At 53.4% G+C, this 19,924-nt stretch overlaps 4 protein-coding genes across 4 annotated transcripts; 2 read left to right on the top strand and 2 right to left on the bottom strand.

The window, feature by feature from the left end:
* Positions 1-1,037: 1,037 nt before the first annotated feature.
* Positions 1,038-3,211, bottom strand: PV07_10340 (uncharacterized protein). Its single transcript, XM_016397661.1, has 3 exons — positions 2,461-3,211; positions 2,044-2,395; positions 1,038-1,991 (listed from the first exon to the last, which is right to left on the bottom strand). Exons 1-3 carry the CDS (start codon positions 2,575-2,577, stop codon positions 1,705-1,707), a joined length of 756 nt encoding a protein of 251 aa, XP_016244852.1. The 5' UTR covers positions 2,578-3,211; the 3' UTR covers positions 1,038-1,704.
* PV07_10341 (uncharacterized protein) lies at positions 2,907-6,583 on the top strand. Its single transcript, XM_016397662.1, has 2 exons — positions 2,907-4,454; positions 4,526-6,583. Exons 1-2 carry the CDS (start codon positions 4,094-4,096, stop codon positions 5,899-5,901), a joined length of 1,737 nt encoding a protein of 578 aa, XP_016244853.1. The 5' UTR covers positions 2,907-4,093; the 3' UTR covers positions 5,902-6,583.
* Positions 6,584-7,110: 527 nt separating this feature from the next.
* PV07_10342 (uncharacterized protein) lies at positions 7,111-17,213 on the bottom strand. The gene is made up of 2 exons (XM_016397663.1): positions 17,005-17,213; positions 7,111-16,958 (listed from the first exon to the last, which is right to left on the bottom strand). The coding sequence occupies exons 1-2, from the start codon at positions 17,061-17,063 to the stop codon at positions 7,316-7,318; spliced, it is 9,702 nt and encodes a 3,233-aa protein (XP_016244854.1). The 5' UTR covers positions 17,064-17,213; the 3' UTR covers positions 7,111-7,315.
* Positions 17,214-17,331: 118 nt separating this feature from the next.
* On the top strand, positions 17,332-19,920 carry PV07_10343 (uncharacterized protein). The gene is made up of 3 exons (XM_016397664.1): positions 17,332-17,626; positions 17,683-18,862; positions 18,923-19,920. The coding sequence occupies exons 1-3, from the start codon at positions 17,526-17,528 to the stop codon at positions 19,523-19,525; spliced, it is 1,884 nt and encodes a 627-aa protein (XP_016244855.1). The 5' UTR covers positions 17,332-17,525; the 3' UTR covers positions 19,526-19,920.
* The last annotated feature ends 4 nt before the right edge of the window (positions 19,921-19,924 follow it).

Consider the following 19,924-nt stretch of genomic DNA (forward strand, 5'->3'; position numbering starts at 1 on the left):
TTGACCGCCTTCCTCTAGTCCATTGCCGCGTTGGCCGACCCAGACCGCAAAGAGACACTGTAACCAACATGGCCCCTCCGACATGTCCCAGAGCCAGAACTTTCCCGAACGAATGAGTCCCGCCCGGAGATCTCGACGATCTCTCACCCAGTGTCGAGTGGCACGGATCTGTCTGGCCGAGCCAAAAAATCCCAGGAAAAAGGGGGCAACACAACAGAGCATAACAGGGGGGGAAAGGGTCTCGGTGTTTGCTGCCTACGAGTTCCCTTTGTCAGTCTTCTGGAAGACCTATTTTTGTCGCCACTCAGCCTTGGATAATCAACAAGCTACACCCTTCTGTTACAGCGCAGGCCAGCAGGGGGCCAGGGGGTTTCACACCAGTCCGCAGCCTGCAATTACGCCTACCACGTCAGATCTGAATGCCCAATGTCCTAACACGAGCAGCGGCAGTTTGAGGAGTACCAAGTTCCCCAAGTCGTCTTTTCCCAACCACACGGGGGACAATGTGTAAGCACGCACAGGCTTCGCCTCCCAGAGGGGCTTTTCCTCTGACTACCACCCGAGTGATTGGCGACTTATCTTGCCTCGAATAGACTGTCACCGTCCTACTCGTCAGACTTGCAGCAGTCGTCCCCCGCCCTTTTCCTTGAGGGACACTGGAGTCGCCCTTGAGGGGGGCGCTGTGGGAACATTTCAGGCGTCTCGCGTATCAGAAATCTTTCTTATCGATAGGAATGGAACTAACTGATAAGAAACAATAATTTTCTCCCACATCTCAAAGGCTCCTGAAATCTCCCTGGGATCAACACGACGCGCGACAGCGGCCTCAGAATGTGTGATGCATTCCTTGGATCAGCACCCCTGATCACCTCGCGCTCCTGTTATTGCAGCAAAGCTTGCTACAACAAGAGCACAGGTACATCCCGCGAAAACTTACAGGAGGACACCATCCAACCGCTGGGCCGCCAAAAAGTCGGCGAAACGTTCCTTTTACGTGCTTACCGATTGGCGGAGCCACCGAGCGCAGGAATGTGGCCGTTCTTAGTGGCTTGTCTCTGAGGTACTCGTAGTATCTTCGGTGCGAGCTGACTCTCGCTTGTTCAATATCGGGAATGACAGGGCCTGACGCAATTCGAATACTCAAACCATGACCGGAACTTTAGTCGCCCTTCTCTCAAGACAGAAGATGCAAATTTCTCTGCCGATGGGATTCCCTTACGGCCTTATGCTCGGTGAAGAATATTGATCAAGGAAAATGGCTCACAATGCTGGCCACACCCAGATTGTGGTCAGTCTGTTCATCGTCTTCCCCCGGATTCTGACACTCAAGACTCCAGATATACCCCCTTCTAGCTCTCCACCATTGATAGTGACAAACATGAAGTCGCTGACATGCAGGGTGCTCTCCATGGTAGTGCATGTCGTCCGGCTTTGCCACACTTTATTTCCCCAAGTTTCCTCAGGGCCAAGGGTTTCATGCCGCAATCAAACGGATCCCCTTTGCTAGATCTGAACGAGAAAGCGCGCTTTGGAGAGGGGGAAAAACCAAATTGCGAACAAGCGGAGGGTCGTCTAATCGTCATTGAGCACGTTCTCGCGTGGAAACATAGCACAAACGCCAAAGCACAAGGCAGACAAATGCAGCTAAAGACACTCGACACTCCTCCGAACCCACCGACAAGCGCCACGAACTCTTGACCTCGGTCAGTGATGGTGACGATGCCTGCGCCTGCTGCTATCACTTTCACTGCTGCTACTGCTGACACTTCTCCTCCTGCTCCCCGACCTCCTGCGAGAGCGAGAGACGGAGCGGCTTCTCCGGTCGTCGTAGTCTTCGTAGTCTTCGCCATAAGCCTCGCCTTCCCGGCGTTCTTTCTTCTTGCGCTTGTCCTTCTCATGCTTGGACTCGAGTTTGTGACCGGCATATGCGCCGGCCAGCGCCCCAGCAACGGTGATCAGGCTGTTGCTGTGGCCGAGTTCATGGCCAGCCCCTGCGTAACTGTGTTAGACCTTGTCCAAACGGCATTGCAGCATGGAACTTACATCCACCGACCGCGCCACCAAGGAGCGTTGCCCCTATCTCCTTCCCGGCCTCGTGTTTATCGTGACGTTTCTCTCCCCTTTCTCTTGACCTCTCCCTTTCTCTTTCCCTTTCACGCCTTGAGCCGCGGGAGCTTGGGCGGTCGTCATAGCGATCGTCATATCCTTGCGACGGAGGCGCATAATATGACGAACTGTCACCGGCGCGATACTGGCTGGCGGCAAAAGGGCCCGAGTTGCGACGTTCACGATTGTAGTCGTACTCGCCGGCGTACTGGCCAACCTGCATGCCGGAGGTACGGGGGGAAGATCTGTATTGGTCTTCGCGTGCAGGCTGATACTCTCCATACGAGGACTGGCACAGGGAGTCAGCCAAGACCCAAGGGTGGTCAAATCCCAAAGTCGATCAACTAGCCTTACCTGTGGAGCAGTGTAGCTTTGCCCACCCTCGTATTGTGATCGCGGAGGAGGCGGATATTGGTTGTGCCCGCTTCCTGGCGGAGGAGGATACGAGTTTGGGTTGTAGTAGTCTGACATATTGATATGGGTGAATCGAATCGCAATTCTTCAGAGACGAGCGAAGCAGAGATGCCGTCGCAATGTTTTCAAGGGCAAGGCATAGGGGGGGATGACAGCGGCATCACTCCTTAGTCATGCCGGGTATTGTCGCGGAGGGTGGCGGGGGCTGGCAGGCAGGCTGGGAGGCTGGCCGGAATGGCGGACAAACTATGACCTCATCGCTCCGAACTGCCACGAGGCCAGATGCGAAACGCCAAGGCCCACAAGCCACCAAGCCACCACAGTCACAGGCTGGCGCCAAGACTCCTCACCTGTTTCACAAAATGCCTCTTTGCGACTTACTCAAGCAAAATTGCAGTTCCGCCACCGTCCGTGATTGGGAGACTATCACGTTCAGACCAGAGACTTTGGTCGATCTCCATGGATCCCCCTCGAAGAATGAAAAACTTTGGGAAGCAAAGCAAACAAACAAACCCTTTCGCCCTGATTGAATCCTATCCTGGACCGGGGGAGATGAGAGATGAGCTTCGTGGCTTGTCATCTTTTGGAGCAGATAAGGACAGAAGCGTCTCTCAGCAGTCAGTCAGCTGTCAACAGAATATCGGCACCGAGTCTGCTCTCAATGACACCAGATTACGTCGACCAGACGCTGATTCAGATGGGATTGAAGTCGGGATATAGCAGCCAGCCAGCAGAACCAGGAGAAATTCTCCTGTGACATCAATCGCCAGCACCCTCCCTGACTCGGCAAGATTGACGGATGGGATTATTTGTGGTATACTCCCTGCACCTCAGAGCCTTGCCAGATCTCCCATAAGGCGACCAACCACTGTCGCTGACATGTAGCCCCAAATCGGAGAACACAGCCCATCCAGATGGTTACTTGGTTAGGTTCGGCGCACTCTCGGGATCTTTCAGTCGACTGGATTTTTTTCTCGCTTCCACCCCCAATCAGCGTGTCTGCTAAGGCGCGGCTGTTCTCAACGGTACATTCCAGTTGGCTTCGGTCTGAACTGCGCTGACTTATCAGCCTCCACCGTCCCTCAGGAGTGGCATTCGGTGTCCTCGCTCAAACAAGGGGCATGCCGACTTTTCCTTTGACCTGAGTTAAGCTTAATTGAATGTGCCGTTCCATTGGGTGCAAGGCTGCCTCGCGGCGAGCCTTTCCGCCAACTCACTCCACTTGGGCGACCTCGTCGTCTCTCGCGTTTTGCGCACGGCCGAGTACGGCACTGAGGATCGAACCACATGCATATGCCTCTGAAATCAATGTTGGATCCTGGCGCCTTTTGGCACTGGGGCCGCACAGATTCTCGCGAGATGGTGTCCTGGTTGGGCAGCGAAGCCTCTAGATCGGTTTTGTCAACACTGCACGAGACTTCGTGGACCCATGGTATATATACATCACGTTCCCGGGTCTTCGTTACCCCCTTTGCGTCTCCCAGCTCAATTTTGGCATTCTGATCTGCCCAAAGAAGCAGTCCTATTGTTCCAAACTATTTCCCTTGACTATTTTTAATTCGCCGAGCTCACCATGGACCAACCTCACATATCCCATGGGACCTCCCTAACCACCACGCCCACGGTGTCGGACGCTGGCGGGGTTCTGGAGCATGGCGTCGAGAAATCAGACACCAGGCTGACCCGGGCTTCGACTCGTCGGACGCTGGAGCATTACGAGACCAGACCGACGCAAGATGCCTCGGATTTGCTGGATTTGCCTTACGATATCCTCAGCGATGAGGCCGATATGAACGAATATTTGGAGGAGACGACGACCGGTGTGATCCCCAAGAAGACAGTATCGAGGGTGACCGGGCGGCTCGAGGAACATGAATTGGTTACTTTCAAGATTGGCGATCCAGAAAACCCAAAGAATTGGTCCAAGCCCTACAGTATGTTTTTCCAGCGCCACATTGCATTTGTTTTCGTTGCTGCGCAAGTTGTTGACCCCTTCTCCGAACAGAATGGTGGTGCACCATGACCGTGGCATTCACTTGCTTTACCGTCGCCTTCAATAGCGCTGTCATCACGGCCGACTTGGAAGGTGTTTCTGAACGATTCCACGTTTCAGAGGAAGTCTCCCTCTTGACCATCACCATGTTCGTCATTGGCTTCGGTGTCGGTCCCCTCGCCTTTGCGCCCCTCTCAGAACTCTACGGTCGGAAGCCGGTCTATGTCCTCACCCTGGGTCTTGCCGTCATCTTCGAGATCCCCTGCGCCGTGGCACAAAACATTGGTACTCTGTTGGTCTGTCGTCTAATCGACGGCATCGCCTTCTCTGCGCCCATGACCCTCGTCGGCGGCACGTTGGCCGATCTCTGGAAGAACGAAGAGCGGGGTGTCCCCATGGCTGTCTTCTCGGCTGCTCCCTTCATCGGCCCTGCGATCGGCCCCTTGGCTGGAGGCTTCCTCGGTGACGCCGCTGGCTGGCGCTGGCTTTACTGGATCCAACTCATCCTCGCGGGGGTGTGTTTGGGCATCTTGACCTTTACCGTGCCGGAGACCTACGCCCCCATTCTCCTGGACAAACGCGCAAAGAAACTCCGCAAGGAGACGGGCGACAGCAGATACGTCACCGAACGGGACCTCGACATGCGTCCTCTGACCCAGCAATTGGCCATCTTCCTCCTCCGGCCCCTGCAGTTGCTCTTCCTCGAACCCATCGTCCTTCTCATCTCCTTGTACATGTCGGTGCTTTATGGCCTCCTGTACATGTTCTTCGTCGCATACCCGATTGTCTATGTCGAGGGCAAGGGATGGTCTGAAGGCAGCACGGGACTGATGTTCATCCCGCTGGCCCTCGGCGTCGTCTGTTCCGCCGTGCTGTCCCCACTGGTCAACAAGCACTACCTCTCCGTCTGCGCCAAGTACCCGGACGGCAAGCCGCCCGCGGAAGCACGACTCATCCCGATGATGCTCTCGTGCTGGCTGATCCCGATCGGCCTGTTCATCTTTGGCTGGACCTCGTACCCGGACGTCTCGTACTGGGGGCCCATGATGGGCGGCTTCCCCGTCGGGTTCGGCTTCATCTTCCTGTACAACTCGGCCAACAACTACCTCGTCGACACGTACCAGCACCTCGCGGCCTCGGCGCTCGCGGCCAAGACCTGCATCCGGTCCTTCTGGGGCGCCGGCGTCGTACTGTTCACCGTCCAGATGTATCACACCCTGGGCTACCAGTGGGCCAGCTCGCTCCTGGCGTTCCTGGCCCTCGCGTGCTGCGCGATCCCGTACGTCTTCTACTTCTACGGCGCTCGCATCCGGAGGCTCAGCCGGTACGCGTTCCACGACGAGAACGAGGCTTCTCCCGTGAGAACGAAGACGGAGGGGGAAGTGTAAACCAGAGACTATCAAGAAGTGGCGGTGGCAGCGGCAGCAGCAGCAGCAGTAATGTCGGTGAGAACAGCAACGTTGGAACAAACAGTCGCCGAGAAAAGTACACACGCACGAGGGGCTACTCTGCGCCAGACGAGAACCTCCTCCCCCTCAAAGGTAGCAGGAGGTCCTCTGGCAGGAGACACAGAATGGAGAGAGGGGAGGTATTCTAACAGCCCCGCAGGTCTGGTTTCGTTCTTTGTTTGGCGTGGGTGGATGGAGTCATGGAGGGATGGCACGGCACAGCATGTCCTTGTTAGTCCACGTCCACGGAGTTTTCCTCCATTTTGGACCTTCATTCAGAGGACTTTTGATGAATTTGTTTTTCGGTTTGGTTTGGTTTGGTTTGGTTTGGTTTGGTTTGGTTGTCACAATATTCAGCCTCGGGGGTATAGGATAAGCAGGTGCGGGTGCAGGTGCAGGGGACCAAGGTCCTTGGACCGTTCCCGGGCTGGTTCTGGTTCACATGCACATACATTGCGAGCGAGCGACGCCATCTCTCCGGGCAGGACGATGTTTTTGGACTAAAAGCATGTCTGTCGACGGAAGGTGATCGGGGGTCTTTGTATGTATGGAATTTGTGGTGATCTTGATCTTGATCTTGATTCTGATCTTGATATCTCGTATTGATTCATCGATTCCTCGATTCTTCGACTCGCTGGTTTGACTCGTCGACTGACTCTCGTAAACCACCCTCCCTCCTTCCCTCCTCCCCTACCTGACCTACCTGACCTACATGTGCCCCGAGTGCTTGCTTATCACTGACACCTAGAAGACGTACTCCGTACAAATGTGGCTCCTCGGAGCCGCCGTTTCGGTTTCGGGGAATCGGAGCCGTCAGTCACCACAGGTTTATCGCCATCGCCATCACAATCGCCATCAGTCAGTCAAGTAGTTGTGGATCGGGGCCAAACCTGGAAAAAGGAAAGACGAGGGGGGAAGATTGTCCTTCCACGCTGTCTTCGCACTACTACTACTCCATAGGTACGTACATACTTGGGCATCATCAAGCACCCACACACCCACCCTGCGCCTCGGGACCGACTTATCTACCTGTATCTATATCTAGCACCCACGGAGCTGCGTGCAAGGTCCCACCCGCCATGGTTGAGTTTGCATCCGATGCCCCCTTCAGTCAAGTCCCAGCCTCTAAAAAGGGGAGGGGGCTTTTGTGGACATCTGGATCACTGAGCACATCTACAACAAAAAAAGGGGTTTGTAATCAATGAGTGCCCGTGGTACAGTAAGTGTGTACTCGTAACTATCAATTCCCGTGCTTTTCCCGAGCAATGGCCGAACCGATGCCCCAATCCACTAACGCCGTCGCTATGCCTGCCTACCAAGTAGGATCCAAACAAGGAAATAGAGAAAAAGGAGATCAGCTCGCCCCCAAGATCCTGGTGTATGCATCCTCCACCTCCCTCGCAATCTCCAACAGACTCACAATTGCAATGCTGTGCGTTGCCTCTGGCAGCTTGTCCCTGTGCAGCCCGATCCACTCCAGCGGCGGCGTCGCCTCGCCCATGTCCCGCAGCTGTGGCGTATCAATAACCGGCGGCTCAAGCGCTACATAGGTGAATTTACTCAGCGGGACATTGACAACCGCCGTGATCTTCTCCTGGCGCCCGTTTTCACCCTCTTGGGACGGCTCCGCTGTGACCTTGATGGCAGATGGAGGTAGCGGCTTCCCTAAGCGCTGGGCCAGAGCACGGGAATGGGCCTGCCACATGCCCCGGATGAAACTGATTCGCGCATAGTTCCATCCAACGTCGACTTTGCCTTCGAAGGTGCTCCGGAAGGTGTATTCAATCGTGTTGGAGTCCGCGACCTGCCACGTCTGCATGGCGGACACGAGACGAGGCACTTTGACGATCGTCCCGCCGCGAGAGGTGGTGGCCCTGTCAATGACATCGGGGACCGAGACCTCGCTCAGGGCCTTTGTGGTGGCCCGATTGACGCTCGACAGGGCGACTCTGAGTTGTCCTAGCGTCATTCCTAGGGCACTGTGAGTTTTGCCTTCCGTCGTAGCCACCGCAAACCTTGCCTGCACGTCGGTTGCCTCGACCTTGAGAATCTGATTGTCGAAGAACGTGTTTGGGAAGACACCCGCATCGAGAGCGCCCAATGTCAAAACGACGTCTGTGTGCAGCGCGAACGTGCCTTTTGCAACAGCTTTCTCTTTGCGTTCCCTGGCTGGAGCTGGAGTTGTCCAAGTGCTGGATGGGAACATCGATTTCCTTCGAAGGAACTTATCCAAATCCTGGAGTGACGTCTCGTATGCTTCATGTTTTTCCTGCATCAATCGTTCGAATGCTTGCACGAGAGCTAGCCCTTGAGCCGCAGTCGCCGTGGTACAAAAGACTTGGACTTTGCCTCCGTCGACGAGCCCGACCAGCCGATCGCTGTCGTTCCCAAGACCCTGCCTCACATTGTACATCAAAAATTCGAAGAAAGAGATATCGGCTACTGCGAAGGGCTGGTAATCGAAGGCAGCCTTCACTCGGAAATGTTCGAACCCGATAGAAGCTTGGACAAGAGGAGCACGTCTCTTTGCCGTTGCATCTTCTGGCCATTTGATTGACGTCCGTGCTCGCATGTTTTCCAGCTCAATAAACCCGCTCATCCGCCCTGTGCTATCGACCCCGACTCTGTCGAACCCTATGCACAAATTTTGCTCGGAATCGCTGTTCTTTCTCGACGAAGCCCAGAGCTTGGAGATGGTGAAGACTGATTTGCCGAGCCCTTGGCCAAGGTCGACTTGGAGCTGGACTTCTTGCACAGACGCTATGGCATGCCATGGTAAGGTGCCCTTTCCAGACAACTCCTGATAGCGTTGCATTGCATAGGCCTGTTGATCTAGCGGAGATGCAACAGGCGCAGCTGGTTTTGACTTGGTGCGAAGCTCTGGAGGATACCAGATTTCACGGAAGAGAAGAAAGTCTTGAAGCTGCTTTGCATTGATGTCCGTCTTCATAGGACTGATATTGAGAACCACTGAGACTCCGGTCGTAGCACTCACATGCTTGCTGTTCATCAGTGACATGACGATGGAATCCACTTCAAAGCTGGCGGTTGATTCTCGGGAGTAAACGTGTTGGACGGAAGCCGCAAGCTTATTGAACGTCGTCTGAATCGCAAAGAACCGTTCTTGGTCAGGGGCAGATACCGTATTGACCCTGACGAATATATCTGCAAATCTGGCTGTGGCCGCCACTCTTGCAATAGGTTGACAGCTCAAGCTGAACTGCTGTGGCTGTATATAAAGTCCAGCATTCAACTTGCAGCGACCAAAAATGGCACTCGGGTTCGAGTTGCTGAGAGTCGCATCAGAGAGGTAGCTGCGAGTATCTGGCGATGCGCTAGGCTCAGTGTCCCCAGGCTGATCGTCGCCCATAATCTCTTTGATACTGGCTGATATCTCTTGTATCAAAGGCACCACGGTAGGGTAAAGAGTATTCGAAGACGCCGCGACTCTGACCTCGGTGCTAAGGGATGGATCGTCTTTGTTGTCGTCTTTGTACTCGACTTTGAGAGCAACACCAGGTGCTTTCAACACGGCCGACGAAACGTCCTCTCCTTGAACTGCTTGACCATATCGGCCCGCTCGAGATCGTTTCTTCCCTTTCAAGAACCCAAACACAGAGCTCTTGTGTTCGGCTTCGGTGCGAGGACTGATATGGACTACAGCCCCGGCAAAATCGGCGTCAACTAGGAGCGATGCCAGTCGCTTCCCACCCAACAGATCTATCTGAGAGGCTTGGGGTGTTGCCGGACTGGTCTCACGGAAACTCTTCGCTCTGCGTAACTCCGCGCTGGCATTGCCAAGGGATTTTTGTAAGGCGTGACCTGGAATCACGAAGTCGGAAGCAAGCCGGAGGTCCAGGGCCTTCCCCTTTGCTTGGAATGCAAAGCGTCGTTCATGCTTCGTGGAGAGGTAGGCTGTGGCAAAGACCACTTCCGGTAGTAGTGCAGAGTTGGCTGTCCGTGCGACAGGGCTCTTCGACTGTGACTGTGGGACAATTTGTAACTGCGTGTCCAATATCGATAATCGAGCGGTGCCCTCTTGCCGGGTCTTGAGATCAACCTTTCGGATCGAGAAAACCAGGTCTTCCATCTCACGGGAGGCTGATAACCCAGGACTTCGCGTCAAGTTCCATCGGATCATAATATCCTCAAGATCAAGAGCGTAGGTTGACGCATACAGGATAGTTGATGCGCCGTCGATGCTCTCAGCTGCTTCACTGGCCACATCCGTAGCTTCTCTGGGCTTCAGCCGGTCTGCGATACCGGCAGTAGTCATCCTCCGGATATGTTGGATGTTCTCTCCATCATCAGCGAGTTTGAGAGACTTGATCCGATCTTGCAAAAATGCAATAATGTCGACCGCCAGGGTAGCACTCTCCTCGAAAAGCTCAACGGCAATTCCATCGCTCCAAGCCCTATAAACCTGGACAGTCCCCGAATTTCCGACTGTCTCGGTCTTTCCAGAGGCTTTCAGGCCTATGGTACAGGATCCAAAATTGGTTCGCTCGTATCTTGTACTGCGATAGAGTCCAACGCCGACGCCCTGAGAGTTGAGGATAAATTGTGGCCGTTCATGGATCGAGTCTGGATTCTCTGCCTCGTTATGGATGTGTAATGTCGTCCCTTGAAGCCCGAACTCCATGTCGGCCCGGTAGTCCTGGTCTTCCCTGACAGACGGAGCACTAAAGTGAATCCTGATCCCTGCCAGGGTTCCGTGAATTGCGTAACGAAGCAAAAGAGTCGCGTCAGCTGGTTCTTCCACCTTGGGTTTGGATTTTCCACCCGTTACGTGATCAATTGACTCTTGCAGTTGCTGCATGGCTCTCCTGGCATCTAGTATTAGGTGGATCACGCCAGGCTGGTTCAGCGCATCGAAGCAAGCTCGTACGCCCGAGGCTTCCAGATTGATTTGTTCGACGGTCATGCGCGCCCGGACGGAAACAAGGGCATCTGTCTGAGCCACGGATAGTCGCCCATTGATTGGCGGCATCTTCAAGAGAGACAAATTGCCCCGAGACGCATCCTGCGGTACTTCAAACAAATGCTCGTGCTCTTTAATGTCGAAATTGACGTCCAACCCTCCATTTCGCCGTGGGATGATTGATGTACGGGCCACGTTCCCAGCAATTGCATAGTGCAGCGATGGAACAATCACAAAATTCAACCTGTAGTCGTCCAAAAACATGGCCACGCGTAGATCAAGATTGAGAGCATCGTTGGAGCTTGAGACCTTTTGGACTTTGTTGCCGCTTGCGCTGGGAACCTGGTGGACCAGATCGACAATTGTCGCGACTTCTTCGCGGACAACAGAGTCGGCGACTACAAGCAGCTTGACGATATCTTCCTTCATCTGAAACCGAAACTTGTGCGAGGCTGCACAGAGCTGAACAACCATCTTTTGATCTCCAGAGCTGGCGGGCGGCTGTGGCCACACCGACCCATAGAGCTTTGGCATGCGGAGTCGCCACATCATCAAGGTGTGGGAATGACCTCTGAACTTGGCCATTGCTGTGTATGCTGCAATCGTAAAGGAGGAAATCGTAGGCTGTGAACCGCCGTTGGAGAAAGAAACGCCGCTTCGAAAGCTTTCGGCCGCCCATTTGAGCTTGAGGTTGATGGTGGTGAGGTAAACGGAGGCTGCATCCGCTCCCACCATAACTGTAAAGTGGTTTCTCTTTGCAGACAGGTTTTGCGCTGTCTTTTCGATGGAATTATGGGTGTTTTGTGTTCTCAGTGCCAGAGGGTTACCCAGTTCAATGACCTGACGTGCGAGTTCAACCAGGGCCCAATTGAGATGGAGAGATGTGTCTGCAGTGTAGGCTTGAAGGATGATTCTCCGCGCGTTGCTGCCGATCCCGGAGGTACCTGCAGGGCGCAGGATGACGTTGAAGTCGAGGCCGAGTAGAGCAAGATCACTCTGACGAGGGCCGGGATCCAAGATAATTTCAAATTTTCCCACGATGATTTCCGTCTGTACAACGAGCTTGTTGTCGAATGCTTCCGACGCTTGGACATGGCCGCATTCGAAAAGTGAGCTCATGATGGGCACTTTATCTCGTGCATAATCCCAGCCTCGCCACTCCTCAAAAGAAGAAAGCACCTGGAGTTTGGCTGGATCTTTCAGCTCGAGATCTTCACAGCCGCACTTTTCGATGAAGTCTCGTCCGTGTTCTTTCTCGAGAGTGGAGAATATGTATCTGAGCCTCGAAATGATCTTCCAGGAGTCGCTCAGACGGACATGTTTATCCGCGCTTCTGAGCACATATGAGGGCCTTGTCAGAAAGATAGGATCCGAGATTGCGTTGCCTGCTTGGGTTAGATGATAGATCAAGTGCCTTGATTTATAGCTCTGGTCAAGCCCTTCGAATGCATCGACAATGCGATCGACCATTGACACTGTCCTCTGAATCAGCCCTGCCATGCTGTTTAGTTGATCCGCCCACAAGACCACGTCGAAGTTGCTCAGCTGTAATTTTGAATTGATATCTTCTTTCATGCAGAACCAGAATCCCACGTTCGCGAGCGATACTGCGGTCTGAGCAGAAGCTCTCTCGGTTGCGAAGCTATCGTCCCTTACAGACACGGAGAGATTTTCAATCGAACCATATGCCAGCTGACTGTGTGGGGGGGTGGGCTCCAGCCTTGCACTGGTCTTTGGATGTAAGAGGCGGTAGAACAACTGTGAGCTCCTTAGTTTCACGTCGTATTGGTCTTCCCTCGGAACTGGTGTATCGCTCTCGCCTTCTCCTTGTAGGCCATTAATCAGCCGAATATGTGCATAGGGCAGCTGGACAGCGAAGTCCACAACGTGTCCTTTATCGTCGTGCTTGTGAGTTTCTAGTATTCGCTTCATTACCGTAATTTGCACTTTGTCTAGCTGGTCGACTGGATGATCTTCATTCAATTCTCGGATCAACTCTCCTATTGAAAGAAAGAGAGAGGGGGTGCAAAACCCGGTCAGACCATCCTGGACCATAAAGACAACGCCGTTATGTGGCGTTTCCTCGAATTCGTCTGGTATCGCTCCAGAATCTTTGGTGGCCGCCGGAGTCAAGGATGGGAACTGAGCAGGATCCAAGTCAGGCAGTCGGGGCAGATTTTTGGTATTAGGTTCAACGTCGTGCAGTGTAAAGTGCGGCGGGGACCATGGACTGGAGAATGTCACCAATGCCTGATGCACATCTCGATCTCTGGAACGAAGACGATTCAGATCTTCACGGCTTAGACCAGACTTGTCTGACGGCGGTGGCCAGGATCCTGCAGGGCCATGATCTAGCTGATTCCGTACGCGAGACTCGACGGATAAGCCTTTTCGAAACGGAGTCGACGATGCTGATATGAAGGAGGCTTGTCGTCCAGGACCACGTCTCCGACCATTACGGTCCCTCGATTCCGGGAACGTCGTTTTCTCTACTCTTCCGATGGGTTCGGGCATTGAGGGCACGGGCATGGCTGGCGGATCACGGGCCCAGTCAGGTATCCTATGATTCGACGCGTAATGCTTACCAGGATCTAACACCCAATCTGCACGGTGGGTTCGTTGGTCATGATAGCGAATATGCTGTTGTTGCAAAGCGCGAGTATGCGCAAGGTTATCTGTCTTGTCCAGCGTCCCGATCCGAAGAGAGGTCTCAAAACAGGCAAACGTCTCTACCGGGCCTGGTCTTCGATCGTGATGTCGCAGAGCGCCTTTGTAATCCACAGCTGCGAGAGCAATCCGAGGGACACTGGCACGCAACGTCTTTGCAAAGCTGAAGTTGGCCCAGTCGCTGAATGAGATATCAGATTCGGAAAGCTCCAGCATGTAGGCAGTTCCTCCCGATATCAGCCAAAGACGGAGACCGGCAAGATTGGCCCTGAGGAAGGTCACGTCGTGAACCGCTGTGCGATTGAAAGGTGGCAAAGAGTTTTCATCGTCGTCCAGTGTGTAGATGAATGCCATGATGGAATTGATTAGGGTCTGAACAAACTTGGAAGAGCATTCGCCGGTGATCTCGCCAACGTCAATATCCCAATGACAGGCGTACGTGGGCTCCGAAGGGGGTGCCCCAAAAAGTCTATGGCCGTACACGCAGGCACCATTAATGAATAACTGGCAATTCGTGATTGCGCTTGATGGATCGTTTCCCTTAACGGTTATAGACTCAAGCGAGGCCTCGAGCGGACTCGAGCTAACCTGTAGGTCCATGTAGTAGTTGGTAAAGCGCATGTCGGCATCGACAAGAAGGATGTCCACACGGACGTTTTCTCGTTGCGAATAAATGTTCGCAGGTAACAGCACGCAGGAGTTCTCGGCTCGAATAGTCAAAATGACATCGAGGTCATTGTCTTTTTTGCTGCTTGGTCGCGGTCGCTGGAGCTCGTTACCAGCTAACATGTCCTGGTACTCCTCCAATGTCCTGAAATGCAGATCTTCACCAAAGTAGTTCTCCTTGACATTCACAAAATAGCGGATGAGATACCCATGCAAAAAGAACTTGGGCGCATACCCTGTAATGGTCATGAACAGAGAATCTGTCAAGCCGGGAGACACATTGGGGTAGTAGTTGTAAGACCCCTCGAGATTCAGCAGCTTGAGGGTCATCATCGTTGTGTCCTCAGCAAGAGTATTGATCGTATTCCACACCGGTGTGATGAGTTCCAGGGATGCATTATGGCCCTCGCCAATGAATTTGACGCTGCTTTGACGAGGCGAGAAGTACTGCATGGGAATATCCACATTTCCAGCCAGCGACTGAAATCCTAGGACTAAGAATGCGTTTTCTTCAAGGTCACATGGGTTGTCAATAATGTTGTAATCGTTTGCATTGAGATAGAGCTTGAGATCCGGAAACGCCAAGTGGAGTCGATAGACAAAAGGTACAAAGGTCATGTAGTCCGGCTTCTGGCCTGCTGTAAAATCGCTAACAAGATCTGTTAGCAGAATCATGTGGTCTCTCAAGATGAACATCTCCATGGCACTGCTTTCAATGTCAAAAACCCAGGTGTGAAGGGCGTTCCACACCAGAGGGTTGGACAGGTCACATGAAACCTTCTGTGAGGGACAACGCCAGAGCAATGCATGATTGACGCTAGAAGTAGCTTTCGTGTGCTTGAGGTCAAGTCGCAGGTGATTTCTGTAGCCTTCTGGTCGCGGGACCATGTCCATGTCGTATCGCACCGTCGAATCCTGTCCTGCTGAGACGGTCAACCAGCCGAATGGGCGGATATCCGGGCCAAGTTTTGTCTTGGGCGAGCGACGGAATCGAAAATGTCTCTTTTCACGTTGCTTCCGTACGGCGGCAGCTTCCCTGACCGCGTGCGCTCTGTTTCTCCACTGCCAATCTTTCGAGCGTTCTTTCGTCGGTACACGGAGGCTAACTTCATCTTCAAGGTCAACGCGTATTGTCATTACCGTGTATTGCCGCACGTCGCCTACTTTGACAGGTGGAGCTGGCGACACTGATCGATAGGGGTTTGGGAAAAACGTTGACTGGATTTCAATGCGAAGGCGGTCGGCCCAAGGGCCGTAGTTTACAAAGCCACCTTTGACAGTGAGGTCCATCCCGTAGGCCGGTGGCTTCGACATGTTGATATCGTCAACATGTGCGTGTCGGGCCAGATCCACATCTTCTTCTGAAACCTTCCCCGGCATATCCCAGAAGAACTTGAAGTGAACCGCCGGCGAGTCCAGGATTTGTGAAAACCTGGCATATTCCACATGAGACCAGCCTTCGTGATCGTCGCGCTCATCCTCATCTAGATACCTGCCGAGCCCATGCCACGATCGATTCTCATTCTGGAACTCGTCATAGGGATAGTGCTTCTTGGTTTCACCGTCTTGCGATGCAGTGGTCCGTAGCGAGCCCCTTGAGCTGCCTAAGCCTGGCAGAAGACGCTTGAGACCACGGAAAGCCTTACCGATTCTGCGCCTCAAACCGAAGTTCACTTGCCACCAGCGTCGTCGATAGTTCAGAGACTCTGCAGCTGATATTATCCTCTCCGCAGCGACATACTGAGTTCTGCGAAAGTCAGGGTTAGGTTTCATTTCGACTTTGGGATGGTCAATAGTAAAGTCGAACACCTGCCGGAAGAAATCCGACGACCTCGACGCGCTTGCATCAATATGACCTTTGGCGGCTGCAAAGGTGGTGACGACTAACGCCCGTGTGTTCTCATTTCCAAGCGATATTGCCCCCTTTGAGCATTCGACAGCAATTGGCAGGGCTCGCAGAATCCAGGGATAAAAGGACGGTATATCTGCAGTGGGTCGCTCTGTGTCCGGGGCCACACTGGCGTAGGTATCAGCCCGTACGATAGGGACAGCGAAATCGCTCGATGGTGAGATTCGGTCAGCCTTTTCGCTAAGCGGACTGTCCGCGGAGATGTCGCTGGAAGTAGCTTCTTTCGAATGAGGCCTTGCCTTGTCCCTACGGAGATGCAGCTTGCCCAGCTTGTGTTCGTGTTTCTGCCCGGTAGTATGATTCTGTGGGCCACCGTCCTTGAGATCATGGTTCAAGACATCTTCGACAATGGAGTCGTATACGGGCGTTCTGTTGTATACAAACCATTCCAAGCCAGAAATATGGGCCGAGATCCGGGCGTCCGCAATCGTTTTCCTCCTGAAACGGCCATACTCGGGGTCTTGAAAGGGGGTTTCCGACTCCTCAGATCCGTCCACAGGTGACAATTTCTGTTCCTTGAGCACAGAGTCCTCCTCTTCCAATTCCGACCCTGTCAGATCTACCTGTCGCGAGGAAGATTGCCAATATCTCCAAGTGATGTAGCCATGCTGGATCAGGACAGTTTCATTCTCGGCGTGATAGCGGATGCCCTTGAAGAAGATTCGACCAGCTAAGAAGGATAGCTGAAGTGCTTGAATGTCAATCCAGACTCGGTACTTGTGCCAAGTAAAGGCTCGCAGCCCGTAAGAAACGAGGGTTGCGAACAGGCGATTGAAGTAGAAGAGAAAGAAGAGCGTCAAGCAAGAGCAGGTGGCGAGTTCGATGAACCAGGTCCTGGAGGGCGTTAGCACAAAGCAGTATCATTCGCAGGCCGGCTCACCAGTTGAAAGAGGTATTCCTCGAGATGGGAGCCCCGACCAGGTCATCCAAATCCGACATGATTCATGTGGCTACTACCATGCGACGACGCGCCCATGGTTATCGTTGTTTCAAGAGTGGTCGCATCGTCTGTTGCGTTTGCAGGACCGCACAGTAATCGAAGACGGCTGCCAAAAGTACCTCGAGGGCATGCAACGGAAAGCGAACCCGCGTAAAGGTGCGAATGTGGACTCGAGATGCACGATGATGACTTGCGGTGATGCAGTGTTTCCCCGCAGAAAACCCGACCAGGCGCATGCCATCCATCGCTTGAACATTTTCCTGATCGCGCTGCATTACCCGTCTACACCCCTATATGCGATAAAGCGACTCGTCACATTACCGAAGACAGACTCCAGTCATTCCTCTACTCCTCTGTGGCGTGTTTGCAAGTCGACACAATGTTCGTTTGGAGCTCACGGTAACGGGACTGGAACTGTCGCTTCATTGCAGGTGCCTTGACGGCATTGCTTTGCGTGCATCATGGAAACAATGGCCAGTGGTGGAACGGGCAGCAAGCTCACCAGACTCATCATTATCCTGGCAGGAGTATCGTCGCTACTTGCTACTCTGATATCCTTGGTGTACGTCTCTACGACTTCGACGCCGTTGTAATGTACAGTACTAATCTGCGGCCTAGGTCAATATGGCTTCAATCCAAGAATTACAGGAAGCCTCTACTGCAACGATATGTCATTCGAATTCTGCTCATGGTTCCCATCTACTCCGCTGCCTCATGGGCATCAATCGTGTCCCTGAAAGCCGCCTTCTACCTCGATCCTCTTCGTGACATCTACGAAGCATTCACAATATACACTTTCCTCCAACTCCTCGTCAACTTTCTCGGCGGCGAACGATCCCTCATCATCATGATGCACGGCCGAGCCCCTGTTTCTCACCCGTGGCCCATAAGCCTGTGGTGCAGCAAGATGGACATTTCGGATCCACATACCTTTCTCCTGATCAAAAGAGGCATCCTGCAGTATGCGTGGCTCAAACCCATCCTCAGTGTTGCCACCATCATCCTCAAGCTCACGGGGACATACCAAGAAGGCTACATCTCCTTGACCTCTGGCTACTTTTGGACAGGGCTCCTCTACAACGTCAGTGTGACCTTGAGCTTGTATTTCCTCGCTATGTTCTGGGTCTGCATGCATGAGGATCTAAAACCATTCCGACCTATGCCAAAGTTCTTATGCATCAAACTCATCATCTTCGCATCGTACTGGCAAGGATTCTTCCTCTCCATCCTGCAATTTCTTGGGGCAATCCCGAATGACGTCCCAGGCTACACCCCCGACAACCTTGCTGCTGCCATCCAAGACGCCTTGATCTGTTTTGAAATGCCCATATTCGCCGTGGCACACTGGTATGCCTTCTCCTGGCATGACTACGCCGATGTTACAATCTCAGCAGCTCGCATGCCCGTCAAGTACGCGCTAAGAGATGCTTTCGGTCCCAAGGACCTGATTCAGGATACAAAAGAGACATTCAGAGGAAAGGACTACGACTATCGAACATTTGATTCTGGGGACAATGTCATCGCCCACGAGGAGTCTCACTCGCGCGTTGCAAGGATGATGGACGGCATGAGGTATGAAAGGGGAGGCAAGGGCAAGTACTGGATTCCGAAGCCCCAAGGTCCAAGCAGTCGGACACCCCTGTTGCCAAAGGACGGGTCATCACGGGCTCCTGCACCAGAATCTCGAGGCAAGGCTCACGAATACCGAGCAACGGAGCCTGATATGGAGATTGGTATTGATGCAGAGGATGAGAGATTATTTACCAATGCTCGGGCTTTAGAGTTTGGCGATTGGAACGTAAGTTATTCATGCGTGCGTGGATGCCGGACCATGTTTCTAACTGTCCTCTTCCTACAGTACCCAGTCGTCACCGCGCACGAAGCACGACGGGAAGACTGGTTGCGGCGTGATCCCAACTTACTGACCACCTCCACAAACCGTAACCTCTTTCAGCCGACCCGAGATCGGAAGAGCCGCCGTCAGAGTGAAATCCAGGAGAGCATCCGAAAAGGCAAAAATCGCAGCACGTCACCTTCCGAAAGCTCCTCACACCAAGGTGCCATCGAAGCGAAGTTAAAGCGGCCGAAGGAGCGGTCGCCTTCGGCTTCTGGGAAATCCGACCGCAGCCAGCTCGTAGATCTGGTTGTCGAGGATTCAGAAGCCGAAGAAGTGGAGCGCGTCAGAGCTCGCAAGGAAGGCAGTGACGCTTGGAATCGAAAACCGCAGCGGCATTTTGTGCGCACCTACAGCATCGACGAGGAGGCTCCTGAAGGACAGGAGATACGAGAAGGCTGGGATCCGGCTAGCGTGGCGCCGAGGCCGCCGGCTCCTGAGCGTGCAGTGAGTGATGATGAGAACAATCTTATCAACCCAAGGGACGAGGAAGAGCGCTGGACAGAGCGTGGAGAAGGGCAGTATGCCAACATGATTGAAGAAGATAATGTGTGGAGCCGGAGTTGATATGTGTAACACCATTTTACAAGGCAGGGAGACGCGGTATTGGAGCTCATTGTGCAACCTCCCGGCGCCAGAAGCTCTTTCAGACGGTTGGTATGGGTTACTTCTTGTTCTGGTATATGTTGGGCAATGAGAGCGTTCAAGCGGGCATATCTGAAGCCGTGATTCAGGAGTGGTCAACTCTGGCCTCTGGCCTCCTCAAGGGTTGAGGTCTTCATTACGCCACCCATCTGGTATTTGACTTCGGTATACATTGGGAGCAAGCGCAAATAAAGCCTGTTGAATTGGTCAGTTTCTTGTTCAGGACTTGGTAGACCGAGGGGCAACGGAACTCTCGTCCAATAGTCTTCTCCATGTACAAGTATACTGCGGTATGGTAGTCACGCATGATACGCCTCCGAT

Source organism: Cladophialophora immunda (genome assembly GCF_000835495.1).
Source record: "Cladophialophora immunda strain CBS 83496 unplaced genomic scaffold supercont1.6, whole genome shotgun sequence".
NCBI lineage: Eukaryota > Fungi > Ascomycota > Eurotiomycetes > Chaetothyriales > Herpotrichiellaceae > Cladophialophora > Cladophialophora immunda.